Source organism: Meriones unguiculatus, chromosome 3 (genome assembly GCF_030254825.1).
Source record: "Meriones unguiculatus strain TT.TT164.6M chromosome 3, Bangor_MerUng_6.1, whole genome shotgun sequence".
Taxonomy (NCBI): domain Eukaryota; kingdom Metazoa; phylum Chordata; class Mammalia; order Rodentia; family Muridae; genus Meriones; species Meriones unguiculatus.
This window is the reverse complement of record NC_083351.1, coordinates 179,031,136-179,045,522: the sequence shown is the minus strand read 5'-3', so window position 1 is coordinate 179,045,522 and position 14,387 is coordinate 179,031,136. Positions and strand designations below refer to the sequence as shown.

General features: G+C 46.5%; 1 protein-coding gene across 2 annotated transcripts in view; it reads right to left on the bottom strand.

Annotated features, from left to right (window-relative positions):
* Pcgf3 (polycomb group ring finger 3) overlaps positions 1-14,387 on the bottom strand; it is a 43,911-nt gene that overhangs the window by 28,685 nt on the left and 839 nt on the right. The window contains exons 2-5 of one of the 2 annotated variants that reach the window (XM_021645624.2): positions 3,269-3,308; positions 2,879-3,019; positions 1,546-1,679; positions 98-194 (exon numbers count right to left, since the gene is read on the bottom strand). In XM_021645624.2, coding sequence (XP_021501299.1) covers positions 98-194; positions 1,546-1,679; positions 2,879-2,919 — 272 coding nt within the window. In that variant the 5' untranslated portion in view covers positions 2,920-3,019; positions 3,269-3,308. The remainder of the gene's footprint in view (positions 1-97; positions 195-1,545; positions 1,680-2,878; positions 3,020-3,268; positions 3,309-14,387) is intronic. The other variant, XM_021645626.2, reaches the window with a different exon arrangement.

Sequence of the window (14,387 nt, the reverse complement as noted above, 5' to 3'; positions counted from 1 at the left end):
CATGGCCCTGGTCACTCGCAGTTCATTATCTGGGGACCAAGAAGGAGGCAGCCGCCACCACGCAGAGGCCAGGGAGCGGCAGCCCGGCATTACTCACCCGATGTACTGCAGTGGGTGGCTCTGATGGATCACGATCCTGCAGGTGGGGCAGGTGTTATTCTCCTCCAGGTACTTCACCAGGCAGCTCCTGCAGACTAGCAAAGGGAGAGGATGACAGCAACCCAGATCACAGGTGCTGGCTGGGGCCACACCCAGCCAGCGCCAAGAGGGCTAAGAGGACACCCTCCTCGCTATGGTTCCTGACCTCCGAAAAGAAGTACCCCTGGGCTGCACTGTGCCGCCACCTCCTGTTACACACGCCTAGCCTGGGAACTAACCGGGGAGAAACGTCAGAGTGGTTAAGTCACGAGGTGGCAAGAGCATGAGAATATAACTAATATTTAAAAATCTGTATTTTGGTAGCTGGAGAAATGGCCCAGAGGCTAAGAGCACTGTCTGCTCTTCCAGAAGTCCTGAGTTTAATTCCCAGCACCCACATGGTGGTGGCTCACAAGCATCTATAATGAGATCTGGTATCTTCTTCTGGCCTGCTGGCTCACATGCAGATAGAATGCTGTATAAATAATAAACAAAATCTTTGGAAAAAAATCTATATTTTGACCTAAAGAAGACAACACTGTCTTCTACAATAAAAACCAGGTGAAAATCAGTGAAATTGCCTAAATGGTATCATAAGTTTCTAACAATACAAGTAACCTCAGCCTAAAATTTCTTCACAAGTGGAAAACATTTTAAAAAACACAAACTGTACAGGATAGAAATTACATGTGCTGTGAGTTTTTAACTTTCTGAACTGCCGCTCAGTGGTCAACAGACCCATGTCCGGGCAGCAGTCCTGCTTCCAGGTGATCCACCCAGGATGTCTGAGGGGCTGGGAAGATGCTCAGTGTTAGAGCACTTGGTGGAGCTGCAGAGGACCTAGGTTTGGTTTCTAGCACCCACATGGTGGTTCAGAACGGTCAGCAACTCTAGCTCCAGAGGATCCAGCGCCTCCTCTGGCCTCTGCTGGCACTGCAAGCATGTGGTGCACATACATACACAAAGTCTAAACACTCGAAGACAAAAAGTATAAAAAATACCAAAATAACAACACAACAACAAAACCATTCTGCACAGGTCCAGGCCTGATAGGCAGAATAAGTAACATGGAACAGGCACCATACTGACCCCTGGGATCCCTCAGATGCTTGACTGTTGAAAGAAAAGACTTCACTTGAGATTTTACAACCCAAGTACCACCAGTGGCCAACTTGGCAGACAGAAAAAAAAGGTAGTTTTCCTCTGTTTAGCTTTCCTAAGCGAAACCTCCCTCCAGGAAGTTACCCGCAGCATCTCTAGTTTAAGGTAAGCTTTCCAACCCCCTCTCAACAGCTTTGCTCTTCTCCTGGCCCTGCTAACATATTGAGTGTCCAGGCTAACATCCTAAAGACTGTGCTGGAGCAGCCCCCACCACATTCAGACCAGGGTAGAACTGACGGTACTCACATGTGTGCAAACACTCAGTCACTGTGGTTGCATCGATGAGGTAGCCGCTGCACAGGCGGCAGGTGATGTGGGCGTTTATATCCCAGAGTTTAATCTTCCTGGTCAACATCTTTGGCTTCTGCAAGAGAAATACACTGCAGTATCTGTGACTGACGAATCTTGATTGTCAAATTGACTACATCTGGAATTACCTAAAACCGGAGAGTCTGAATGTACCTATGACAGATTTTTTTTTCCTTAATTAAATCATTTGAAGTGGGAAGACCCACTTTTAATCTGGATCTTGTGAAGAAGATACATCTTTAATCCATCTCTTTGGAGGTGGGAAGATATATGTTTAATCTGAGCCACAAAAGAACAAGAAAGAAGGAAGCTTGCTCTCTTTGCTTGTACTCGCAGGCAAGTCCATTCCTTCACTGGCATTGTAGTCTCCTTTGGGATTCAAGGCTATACTGAAGAACAGCTGAGATACCTAGCTTCATGGACTGTAAACAATGACTGGATTCTTAGACTTTCTGTTGGGAGACAGCCATTGCTGAACTGGCTGGACCATAGCCTGAAATCAATCAATCAATCAATCTCTCTTTCCCACTCACACACACACTCAATATGTTGTTTCTCTAGAACTCTTAATACACAAGGTATCTGTTTCCTCCCTAGCTTGCCTTTACTCCATCCATAGACACAGTAGGTATAGGGACCCATCCCAGCCTTTTTGCTGGACACAGGGGCCATCACATCTCATCCTATCATTGAACATGCTTCAATGGTAAGTGGAGTTCAAACCTCAACTCAAGGGACTGCCACTAGCCACCATACTGTCTACCAGAAGGTCTCAGAGCCCAACAGGAGGCTAGATAAGGTCCTGTGGATCCAACCTAATACCCAACCACTTTGACCTGGATCTGCCTGCCACATGGCCTTTGAACATTACAGCTGATACCTAGGTCCAGTCCTACCTCAGGAAATTAGTCATCCTCATCCTTGTATTTTTTGTGACAGTGAACAGTTAGATGTCTACTCAAGGCCGGAGGAAACTAACTTATGACACTTCCATCACCAAGTGACCACACCTAGACCACGCTCACCAACTGCCTTTTGGACACTTACACTCAGGGCCGAGCATGGCTATACAGTCACAACAAAGTGCATCCTGACCGTGGTAGCACTTCTAAGCATGCACCTCTCCTAGGCAGCTAATCAGTAGTACACGCCTACTCCACCCTGAACTAATGGTACAGAGTATAAATAAGGCCAAGCTCTTCACTCTTGACACAGAGCCCAGATCTCCTCCCCTAGATGGCAGGGCTCCTTGGAGGAATCCAGACCTCACCTCCTCTGGATGTCTGCGTGTCCTTCCTCACCCGGTGGCATGGAGGCTTCAGGCCACCAAGTGGATGTGATGATCACTCCTTACTTTGAGTTCTGGCTGGCTTCTGTACCTTCCTTCTGTCCCTTGTTCCTTTTCCATTTTCTAGTGCAAAGATGGCACTGTTACTTCAAGTACATTGATACCAGTCTTGCACACAAGCCCACATTAAACCCTTAATACAGCTTAGATAAATCTTACATATTAAATCACTGGACAGAGCCCACCAAAAATGCTGGCAGACAATCAACTCCAATGACAGCTGCTAGAGAACAAACTTCAAGGAAATATGCAGGGACCACCACACTGAGTCACAGGCAGCCCGAGAGGAAGATGAGCTTCAGCTGCACTTACCTGTGAATGACAGCCTGGAATCAGGGCTACATTGTGAAGTCTGTGGAGAAGCAGAGACTGGTGTCACCATGGGAGGACCTGTCTCACCCTCTACCCCTAGCAACACAGGTACTGTTTGGTTAAACACACTTATTTAAGTATCAAGTGAGAAGGATGGTATAGACACCTCAGCAGAGGCACCTCCCAGAGTTCCTAAGCCCTGTCCAATCCAGGAAATACATTGCTAATAGTGCAAAGGAAAGAAAAGGTGGCTCCACTGTTTGCTTTGGGGCCCAAGGGGCAGGACAGGGAATCTGTAGAAGTTCCAGCTGACAGTGGGTTTCAGGGGTGACCCCAGAAAGCTCAGGAGACAATGAGTTTGTGGTGCACTTGGTTGTTCGCCTCACTTGATGCCTGCAATTTCTACATCCTCACACCTACACTAAACTGTTCCCCCTAGTCATAGACTTGCCGCCCACTTACTGACTGTGTCCTGAACCCATGTGGACCGTACCCTAACCAGGTCTGAGCCAGGTGTTCAGGCCAGGGTGTGGAGATGGGCAGCAGGTAGAGACATCCTGGTGGAGTGAGCTCCGAAGAAATGACTGTGCAGGCTCTCTGCTTCCTGACTAATGTGCTCTGAGGATTTCTAGGAACCTGCTGGGGATTCCTTGGTACTGCCCTTGAGTTCAGGGGGTTTTCCATGAGAAAAAGGTGTTACTGGTAAAGGGCTTAGTAAGGTGCCTGCAGTCTTAGCTAGACAGTACCAGAACACCAGCTATTTGTAGTTTAAGGACTGATTACATACAGCCTGGAGACAGTGTACCCTGGATGTGCTTAAATGAACTCTCTCTTAAATACAACTCAGTTATTTCACCTTTAATTTTTCCAAAGAGTTCTTATTTATGTGCACACACATGTATACGTGTTCATTACAGACATATATGTAATGTTTGAACAAGTGCCTGCAGAAGCCAGAGGAGGGAACTGGATCCCCCGAAGCTAAAGTTACAGACTGTTGTGAACTGTTTGACGGACTGCTAAAAAGCAACTTGAGTCCTCCAGTGGGACGAGTTTGCACTCTCACCCACTAGGCCCTCTCTCCAGCCTCAGAACTGCATTTGCTTATTAACTAATCCCAGGAAGCTTGCACAAAATGAGGAAGAGAAATGGAAAGGTAGAAGGCGTGAGTATGTCCTACCAGATAAACCAAGGGAGGGTTGCGGTTGTGTTAGAAACAGGAAGAGGTGGAGCCAGCTCAAGGCCAGGCCTTTCTTAAACTAGCCCCTGTCTAGTACAGAAGCCACTGACCACATGAAATTGCTGTCCTTTGAAACTTGGTGGCTCCTGTGACAAAAGAACCAGAGTGTCATCCATCCATCCAATGCTTTGAGATAGGGTTCCAATATGTAGCCCTGGATGGCCTAAAACTCCCTATAGACCCTAGACTGATCTCAAAGTTACAGTGATATCTTGTCTAAGCCTCTCAAGTGTTGGGCTTATAGGTAAAAGCCACTATACCTGGCTTTCTAATCATATTTAATTCAAGTGCTGCGATTAAAGGGGTGTGGACCACACCTGGCTTATATGTAATTTTTAAAAATGATGTTTGCATGAAATGGATAAATTCTTGGGGGGGGGGGGGAACATAGATTGAGAGTAGTAAAGAAAACCCAAAGACCTGATAGACTAGGATTAGAGGGAAGGGGAGGAGGACCTCCCTTTTCAGTGGACTGGGAGAGGGACACGGGTGGGGAAGAGGGAGGGTGGCATTGGGAGGACAAGAGGGAGGGAGGTAAAGGGGAGATACAAAGTGAATAAACTGTAATTAATAAAAAATAATAATAAAAAGGAAAACCCAAAATACTCTATTTTGGGAGCTGAATAAATAGTCACAAAATGGGGGCTGGAGAAATGGCTCAGAGGTTAAGAACACTGGCTGTTCTTCCAAAGGTCTTGATTTCAATTCCCAGCAACCACATGGTGGCTCATAACCGTCTATAGTGAGATCCGGTGCAGAATACTGTGTAACTAATAAATAAGCAAATAAATAAATAAATAAATGTAGTCACAAAATATTCTTCAAATAAAACTCTGGGTCTACAAGGCCACCATATCTGACAGCAAACCACCCTTTCAGCTGGCAAAAGTATTTGGAGCTAGATACACATTTGTCTGTCCTGCGCCAAGTCCTGAAATGTCCTGCACCAAGTCCTGAGTTCACGTTATCAGTACTATGCACAGTTAAAAAAAAAAAATCTCTAACTCACTTTATGAATCTAACTACTAGCCATACACCAAACTGTAGCAAGATGAGATTTGGAAGGAACTAACAGACCTGCCTGACCCTAAGCAAAGTGTCGGCCACCTTCAATTATCATTACACAGGAGAGTCACTCAGGACCAAGTTAAGTGTGTTCAAGGGACACAACTCGGTAACAGTGCAGGAAAACTTCACTTACCCCAAAAGGTAAAAGTAGAACACCACCTGCTCTTCCCAAAAGACATGCAAAAATTATCTAATATCAATCACCCATTTATTAGTTTTAGAAATCCCCTACTGAAGGAGGCTCTAACACATGGCTGCTCAGCAACTCAGATGGGAACAGCTCCATGTGCAGAAGTCTCACGGGTGACCGAGATGCCCTCCAGCAGGCAGCCCATGAAAGGACGGGCCACACAGCAGCTGCTCCTCAGCAGTTAGGGAAAGAAGGGTGCTCCCAGCTGTGCAGGGCTCTCTGAGGGAGAAAACTGTCCACAAAGAACAATGCCACTCTCGAGGGGCGAGCTGCCTGCTGTGGGCTGGCTAGCATGGGCAGCCCACAGGTCTCAGGAAGAGGCCTGGAGCCCCTATTACACAATGAACTAATGAAAAGAGTAGCTTACAATTTAAAACAGGTGACAGGCATACTCCTAGTGACAGGGTGACCCTGAAAGATGCTTAGCCAAAATCCCTCAAGGAAATGCTAACGTTCAACAGAGTATGTGATGACATGTTCAAATGCCAAGTAGCTCAGGGGTATTCATTACCTTTTCTTTTCTATCTTCCCCCGTCCCGAGACAGGGTATCTCTGTGTAGCCATGGCTGTCCTAGACTCACTTTGTAGACCAGGCTGGCCTCGAACTAGAGATCTACCTGCCTCTGCCTCCCAGAATGCTGAGATTACAGGAATATGCCCCTGTGCCCAGCTTCATTGCCTTTTCTAACTAATGATCACATTACTGGGCTATGTGACTCTATTAAGAATTGAGAAACACATATCTACAACACATTAGAGCCATAATGGGGACCAGGGCTTGGCAAACCCAGGCCCTCAAGACAGAGTGATGCTCCTCTCAATGTCACAGGCCAGCCATGCCCAAAATAGTATTTGGTTTTTAGCGAAACTTTGCCCACTTCTGCTTTAAAAGATGAAAAGAGCTTCACTAAAAAGAAATCCAAATTAAGTGAATTCCAGCTGATCGACTTTATTACTAAACAAGAGTATGAATTAAAAACCCAGTGAGACACCCTGACAGAATGGAGTGTGCTGGTGAGTCATGGTGCCCTAACCCTAACCTTGCACTGTGGGAAGGAAAAAGGCTGGCATTCTGTAATAAAGGCAACACATACACCCTGCCAAACTCTTTTCTGGAGGCTCTAGCACTCAAAAATTAGCTAAGTCTCGGGCCCCCTACCGTATCCATACAGCCAAATGGCCAGCCTGGTCCTCCCAGACCTTCAAAGAAGCACCTGTTTTGGCTGCTTGCTACACTGCACATCATCACCTCTGTGGTTACGAGAACACACGCATGTGGACGTGGCAAATCCTAACACTGGGACAGACAGTAGCGGGAAGGCAGCAGGCACGTAGCCACTTGTCTCGATTGCTGCGGTGGGCGCTGTGTCTACACTCATGTGCACACTTATGAATGGGGGAATGGGAGCAACGGCAACTCACACTCCTTTCCTTTTTTCCAAAACGGTTTCTCTGTGTAGCCTTGGCTATCCTGGACTTGCTTTGTAGACCAGGCTGGCCTCAGGCTCTCAAGAGATCTGCCTGCCTCTGCCTCCCTGAGTGCTGGAAATACAGGTGTGCACCACCACGCCTGGCTTTCATATTTCTTATAAGCAAACAGAGTCCCTGGTATGGCAGACCTGGGCCCAGAACACTTTGACCCCTCTGCACCTGGTCTGGCTTGTGGGATCCACCCAGGAGTCTCCCAGGGCTGGGGTTCACATGCCCTAACTTTAGTCAACAGCTAGTTGTCACAGAGTCTCGATTTATCTCAGCTTTGTCACACACAGACATGAGTGATAATTAACGCTGAAAAACATGGCCCGTAAGATATTTCTGCACATAAAGGTGCCTCCTGCCAAGCCTGAATGGCATGAGCTTGATCTTTGGGGCCTACACTGCAGGAGAAAACCAATTCTCGAAAGCTGTCTTCTAACCTCCACAGGTGCTTTAGCATGCCTGTGGCCACCCCCACCCACACAAATGCTAATTCAAAAGTAAGGAAAACTTTTTTAAAGAAGTTTCTTACTCTGGAAAACTGGCTAGAGAGTTGCCTCAAAAGCACTTGCCGCCAAGGCTGACACCAGAGTTCAAACTCCAGGACCCACATGGCAGAAGGAGAGAACCAGCTTCCGCAGCTGTCCTCAGAATGCCACACATGCCCATTCACCAAAGCAAATAAGTAAGAATGGAACTTTAAAATGTTTTTAAAACTGGAAAACAGAACTTCACTTAGTCCTGGCTCCAGTTAATGTCATAGAAACTACTAGCCATGCAACCCAGGTGCTTCTTTGCATAGCCTTAGATAAGGACAACCATTAAACCCAAGCTTTGTCCGTGTCCTGGGGACACTGTCCTTGCTCAGTAGGTGCCTGCCTGCCTAGCACCACCCTAGAGTCAGTCCTAGCATGGCGGTACATATCTGTAATCTCAGCATGTGGGACGTATAGGCAGAAAGACCAGAAGCTCAAGGTCATCCTTAGCTATATGAGTTTGCTACCACCCTGGGTTACAAAAGACCCTGTCAAAAAAAGAAAAAAAAAAAAAAAGAAAGAAAGAAGCAGTGGTGCACGCCTATAATCCCAGCACTCAGGGAGGCAGAGGCTGGCGGATCTCTGTGAGTTTGAGGCCAGCCTGGTCTACAAAGCAAGATGGAATAGCCAAGGCTACACAGATAAACCCTGTCTTGAAAAACCAAAAGAGAGGGGTTGGGGAGAGAGGAAGAAAGAAATTGTGCTGTCCTCATTAAAATCAGTAACACAAGCCTACTCTCGCGGGGGTAAGATCTAGGAAGATACACCATCAGATCTATGTCTTAGGCACCACTGATATCTGATCAGAGTCCAAGCTGGTCCCTAAACAGTCCAGGCTTAGTATATATTAAAGAAGATAAATAGCTTTATCAATACTAAAATAGTCTCTAACAATTAAAAAAAAATAAAAAACTAATCTTTTCCAATAAGGCAGTTACGAACCTTCAGCTGCTGACAAGTGTCTGCCCGGTCTCATCCTAAAGGGGATCTCTTTCTGCTCTACGACCTGCCCACAACAGTACTGCTCAGTGTTCTGTACTGACAGACCTCTTTCCTTCTGTCTGGCTGACTGCTCCCACTGGTACACCTCCTCCATCCAAGACCACTACCCTCTTGCCTCCCTTGCCACTCCAGTCTCTTCCAGCACTTCCTGATCTGTGGGAATCTTACAGAAGTCCCTCCCATGGTTAAAAGATGAAACATTACCCTTCCTCTAACAGAGTGGAGCTAGCCCTCGGCAGGAAGGAGTTTCCTACACAGATTAGAACTTTCCTAGAAGCTTTGTGCTGAGCCTGAACACTGTATCCTCAAAGACATCCACAGTTATGTGCCATTCAATTTGTGCTGAAACTGACTTCTTATGATCTGGTACTCTATCTGGTCAGAAGTGCTATGGCTATCAGTCTCCAGTGACAACCACTGGCCTTGGGGGTAAGCATAATCTCCAATGTGATCTCCAAAGACTGATGCTGAGGACAGAAGCCTGTCCAAATCTATGACATCACCAATGTACCTTGTCTGTGGCTAACTGTTGAGGCATTTCACCTTACAAAAACAGCCGGCAGGGAAGTAAGTCACCAGCAACTCACTGCATATATGGTGGCCATGGGTTGCTGATATGTGTCACAAAGCAGAAATACTCCAACCTCGTGTGTCTTACTGCAAAGTCTGTCACTCTGAGGACACCAGGAGGACAGAAAACTCAATATGAGAATTCTGAGTGCACTAGAGCAGACATCACTCTAATGTTAGACCTCCTCGAGTGTCAGGATGACACACAGCAACAACGCACCAGGCTTCCCTGCGTTGTGTCAGGACAGGACAACCTAGTGCCAGACCCAGGGATCTAGTAAGGAAGAACCGTAAGGGCCTTCGTTATGACAACAAAGCCAACTGCAAAACCCTCAAAGTAAATATTTGTGGGACATGCCAAGGTCCCCACCCTGCTGCAGGGGCTGTGGGATGGGAACAAGGTCAGCTCTGCTTTAGGCAGGATATTCCTCCTCAGTCCCTAAAGAGATGGCCTCCCATCTTGAAGTTGCTCTTTGATACTTCAGGAAAGCAGTACTTAATGAAAAATAAAGATGTTCCCAAATTGAAAACTATGTCCTGCAAATGGGCATGAGAGTCCTGTCCTGACAAAGGTAGGCTGTTGTCACAAGACACCCTACAACAAAAGGCTTATGAGCAGCCTAAGTTTATTCCTCAGCACTGGCACCTGGGTCACAGTAGGTGCTGTAGCTTGTTCAGACCTAACCCCCATGCCAACTCCTCTGGGCAAAAAGGATGGAGTTTTGACAAGGCATTTACTCTGTCTTTGAGGACAAAGCCTCCTGACAAAGCTCACTTCTCAGGCAGTCACCTTTGAGTAAGGACTCCAACCTAAAAATCTGGGAGGAATTAAAACAACACTGGGACCATAGCAGATGCCCACCGATTCTAATTCTTGCATCTGTTCTCCATTAGCTTTTTGTTTGTTTGTTTGAGTCTTGTTGTTTGGTTTGGTAAGCACTTAGATTAAAAAAAAAAGGCAAAAGGTGATGGCTGGTGAAATAGCTCAGGGATTAAGATACTTGCCACCAAGCCTGAGGACCTAAGTTCAAGTCCTAGAACTTCCATAAAGATAGCAGGAGAAAACAAGAGTCCACAAAGTTACCCATACATCTTTCTGCACTCGGAAACACCTTAAGGACACTTGTGGTATGTGTGGCCTGACCCCCATTCCTGGTTTGTAGAGCATGTCCTGAGGACTTTACCAACCAAGCTGACATATTCTCAGCATAAAGCCACAAAAACCACTGCTTAAGATTTCCTTTAGGCTAGAGTTTGCTGAGACCTAATACAGGCCAGGCCATACCCAGAACCTAGTGGACAGAGAGAATCATGACAAACTCCCGAACTCACCATCTTACCCAGGGGCCTCCATCAGGTCTTAAAATAACCACATAGGACTCACAGGCCCTAGCAAGTCCCACTGTACCACAAGAGCCAGGAAACCCACACAGGATGCCTCCAAGTCCTATAGGACCCCATGCAGGCCAATGAGACCCACACAGGACATGGGGTTAATCAGAGGCTCTGGGGAAGTCCATAAACATCAACTCACCATCTAGATGCTTCTCACTGCAGAATTCACTGCTAATAGAGCAAAGTCTACCAAATATCAAAGAACTTAAAAAAAATCCAATTAACTTCTATTCTTGAGATCCAACTAGACACTGCAGGGTTTCTCTTTAATAATGGACTGACACCAATAGGCTGACGTAGACAGCATCTCCAGCAAGTGCTGTTCCTGCCAATGGAAGTTTGCTTGGTTCAGTGGGTACACTACAAGGACAAACATGGTCTATGTTTATCACCACACCCCAACCTTCTGGCTTTTGTATAATTTAGTTATGTGAGAAGGTATGTGACAGAGAAAAGAATGCTTTTTTATTTCTAAAGGCTTCATGTATCTTTGTGATTGACTTTTTTTTTTTTAAACAGGGTTGCCCAGGCTGGCCTCCAGTTTCTGAGCTCAAATGATCTTGTTTCAGTCTCATGGGCAGTAGCAAGTAGCATATATTACCATGTCTAGCTAAGTTTAATAATAACCAACTCACAGAACTAATGAACAGTTCTAGTTTTTGAAGCATAATGTACTGTGCAACATTCTTGCGATATGAACACTAAGATTGGGAGGTAACAGCAGACAACCAGAAACTGACCTTCAACCTCAATGTATTTTAAATCCAATTTTGAACATCAGACAAACAAGGCAGCAAACAGTAAATCTGGTCATTAAAGAATAACACAGACCCAAACAAGCCTTGTTTTCAAACACAGATCAACTCCAACAGTTCTAATCAATGACCTTGTGAACTTGAGGTGGAACCTACCAAAGGCCAGAGGGGACAGAAAGGTGGCCATCAGGGACAGGAGCATCCAGCGTGACCTTGGATAATTACCTTGAGGAATCTTCCACCTCTACTGTTAAGGCCTGGGATGGGGAGAAGGGGCTCCTATCTGTAGGTCTCTGAGCAGAATATTCCCACAAGGGACAAATATCCCCACCTTTCAGAATCTCACATCTTACCGTTTTGAAAAAGCCACTGATAACCTAGTGCATGAGGCCCAATGTACCGAGAAAGACACTTTCTCCATATTACTTAAGATGATTAAGAAAGTCTAGAAGGCTGGTTTATAATTTCTTTCAGAATAACATGGGAAGGCTCTCAGAATACTGGAACGCCCCCACCCAGAGGTTAGGCACTATGTCTCTGCACCTCACTTTATCCACAGGGGCCTGTTGGCCAGAGCATTCCAAATGGTAAGCTAACTACCAGGAACAGTTCCTGTTTGGAACACGTCTCTTAAATAGGATACTCATATGCATCACAATCACCTTAACTTTTCCAGCGACATCACAGGACCCTGATAAACATTACCTAGAGGCCTCTACACGACTACACAGATATGATCTCACTCTGTAGCCCAAACTGGCCTGGCATTCACTGCTGTAGCTCAGATTTGTCTCACACTCAAACTCACTGCAACCCTCCTGTCTCGGCTGCCAAATGCTGAAATTACAGGTGTGAGCCACCATGTCTGCATCTATACATGACTCTTACTTACTTATAAAATTTTCTTGGGTATGGGCCATATGATACTTAAAACTTGGTAAGTGCCTGGCTGACAGCAATACTGCAAAGCCTGACCCACCTTCTGGTACACCCACTCTGTAAGATTTTCTCCTCTCAAAGTGTGCATAGGGTCTCGGGTTTTCATCCCAAAACAACTCAGCTCCAGAAATGGCATACCATCTCCAAGGGTACACAGTAATGTCCTTAGCCTCCTTCCAGAGGCTGCCTTGCTCGATCATTGCCCTTTCTCTGCTGTCCTTTAAGATGTCCTAGGAAAAGGAATGGGTTTCCAAATGGCAAGGGAGGGGGCCTGCACTGGGACACTGCCTGTGGAACCCCCCCAAAGCAAGTCCTAGCTGACTCGAGGCTTACGGAACCTGGCCAGAAGACCTGAAGGTCAGACCCGAGCTCTTCACCTTCCACCGGAACCCATTATTTGGCTTAGGGCACTACATTCTGGAATAGTTCATTGTATAGCAACATATAAATAATCTAACCCTTCAATGCCGCTCTGTGTTTAAAAGTCCAAGCATAGGAAAATGAAGAGCCACCACACTTAAAACAAATTCTCAGCCTTTTTTAAAATTCCACACAGCAAATTACAATAAAGGGTACACGGGAAGAGCAAATCAGAGGTAAGCTGAGTACAAGGTTCCCAAGCGTAGGGACACTTGACAAATACAACTTTCCAGTTTGGGCTATTCAGAAGCACAACTCAGCTGACACCCAGTGCTAAGAAACTCAGGCTTGTTTTTTCCTGAGAAACCAAAAAGTGAAGTGGCTCAAAATGAAACATGGAACTGGCCAGGTCAAGTATCTCTTAGGAATCCAAACAGCGCAAAGGTTAGATCACCTTATTGCCAGCACTTTTTAAGTGCAGCCTGACCAAGCAGAGCTTCCCCAGGGCAACTCACCCATTATTACCACCCCAGGTCTGTGTGGGAGCTAGGCCTCGCCAGAATCCCTGGCTCTCTCATCTTGAAACTTATCAAGTTTTCAGTGAACATCTCAGTACTTGCCCTAGTCAAGAACAGCACATTATCACCTCTTAATGTCTCCCACAGAAGCAAAAACACATCTTACTTTTACACAAACATTGTGTTCTCCATGGCAGTCAGACTGAAGATTTCAGAGAAGCAAGAACTCTTTCCATTTTAGGGGTGAAAGAGGAGTGTGGGTGCTAGCTGCTTATCTACGCAATAGCCCCTCAGTCCCCCTATCTACTCCTGAAGTGTGTCCTCCCCACCGGGCATACCTCTAGCCTCTCTACACACCCTCATGACAGGGAAAGAGGGAAGGTGAAGGTGCAGCCACTGACCTATGGCCAAGACGAGGGAAAGGCACAGTCCTGTAGGAGCTGGGCAGAGCAGGCAAGAGGCAGCTTGGAGGCTTCATGCCCTTGATACCCCTGAGTCCTTGGAGCCAGGATGAGCTACAACTTTGCAACTATCCTAAGACACCCCCCCCCATAACATCAGGGTGCTGGGGGACTTGTGGGAAGTGTGAGGTTTGAACCCTTGGGCTCAGATAACTCAGGAACCCACATGCAAGAACTTCACTGCAAACGTCCAGGGTGGGCTTGGCAGATCTGAACCGGCCCTCAGCAATTCGGGGGTCTAGATGTCTAGAGTCCAGGCCTCCTTGCCTTAAAGTTCCAACTATTATCCCTGAGGACTTCCTAATAGTTCAGCCCAAGGCTTTCACCTTAAAGTGACTCACCTTTGGTTCTGTTGTCCTGAAGCCTGTCTATATTCTAAACCTTCCCCCCCCTCACATTTCACCCTCCAGGCCCCAAACTGCTCAAAGAACTTTGGCCAGCCTTAGGTTCCCAGCTCTCCACAGCTGATTTGTCCCTGAGTCCTGACCTTCCTGTGGCCTTGTCTTAGTGTCCTGGCCCTCCGTGGGGTGGTCTAGGAGTCTTATCCCTCCTCTGTATCTATTTCAGTGATTCTGGCATTTTCTAGGTCCTGTCGGGTCCTGAGAGCCA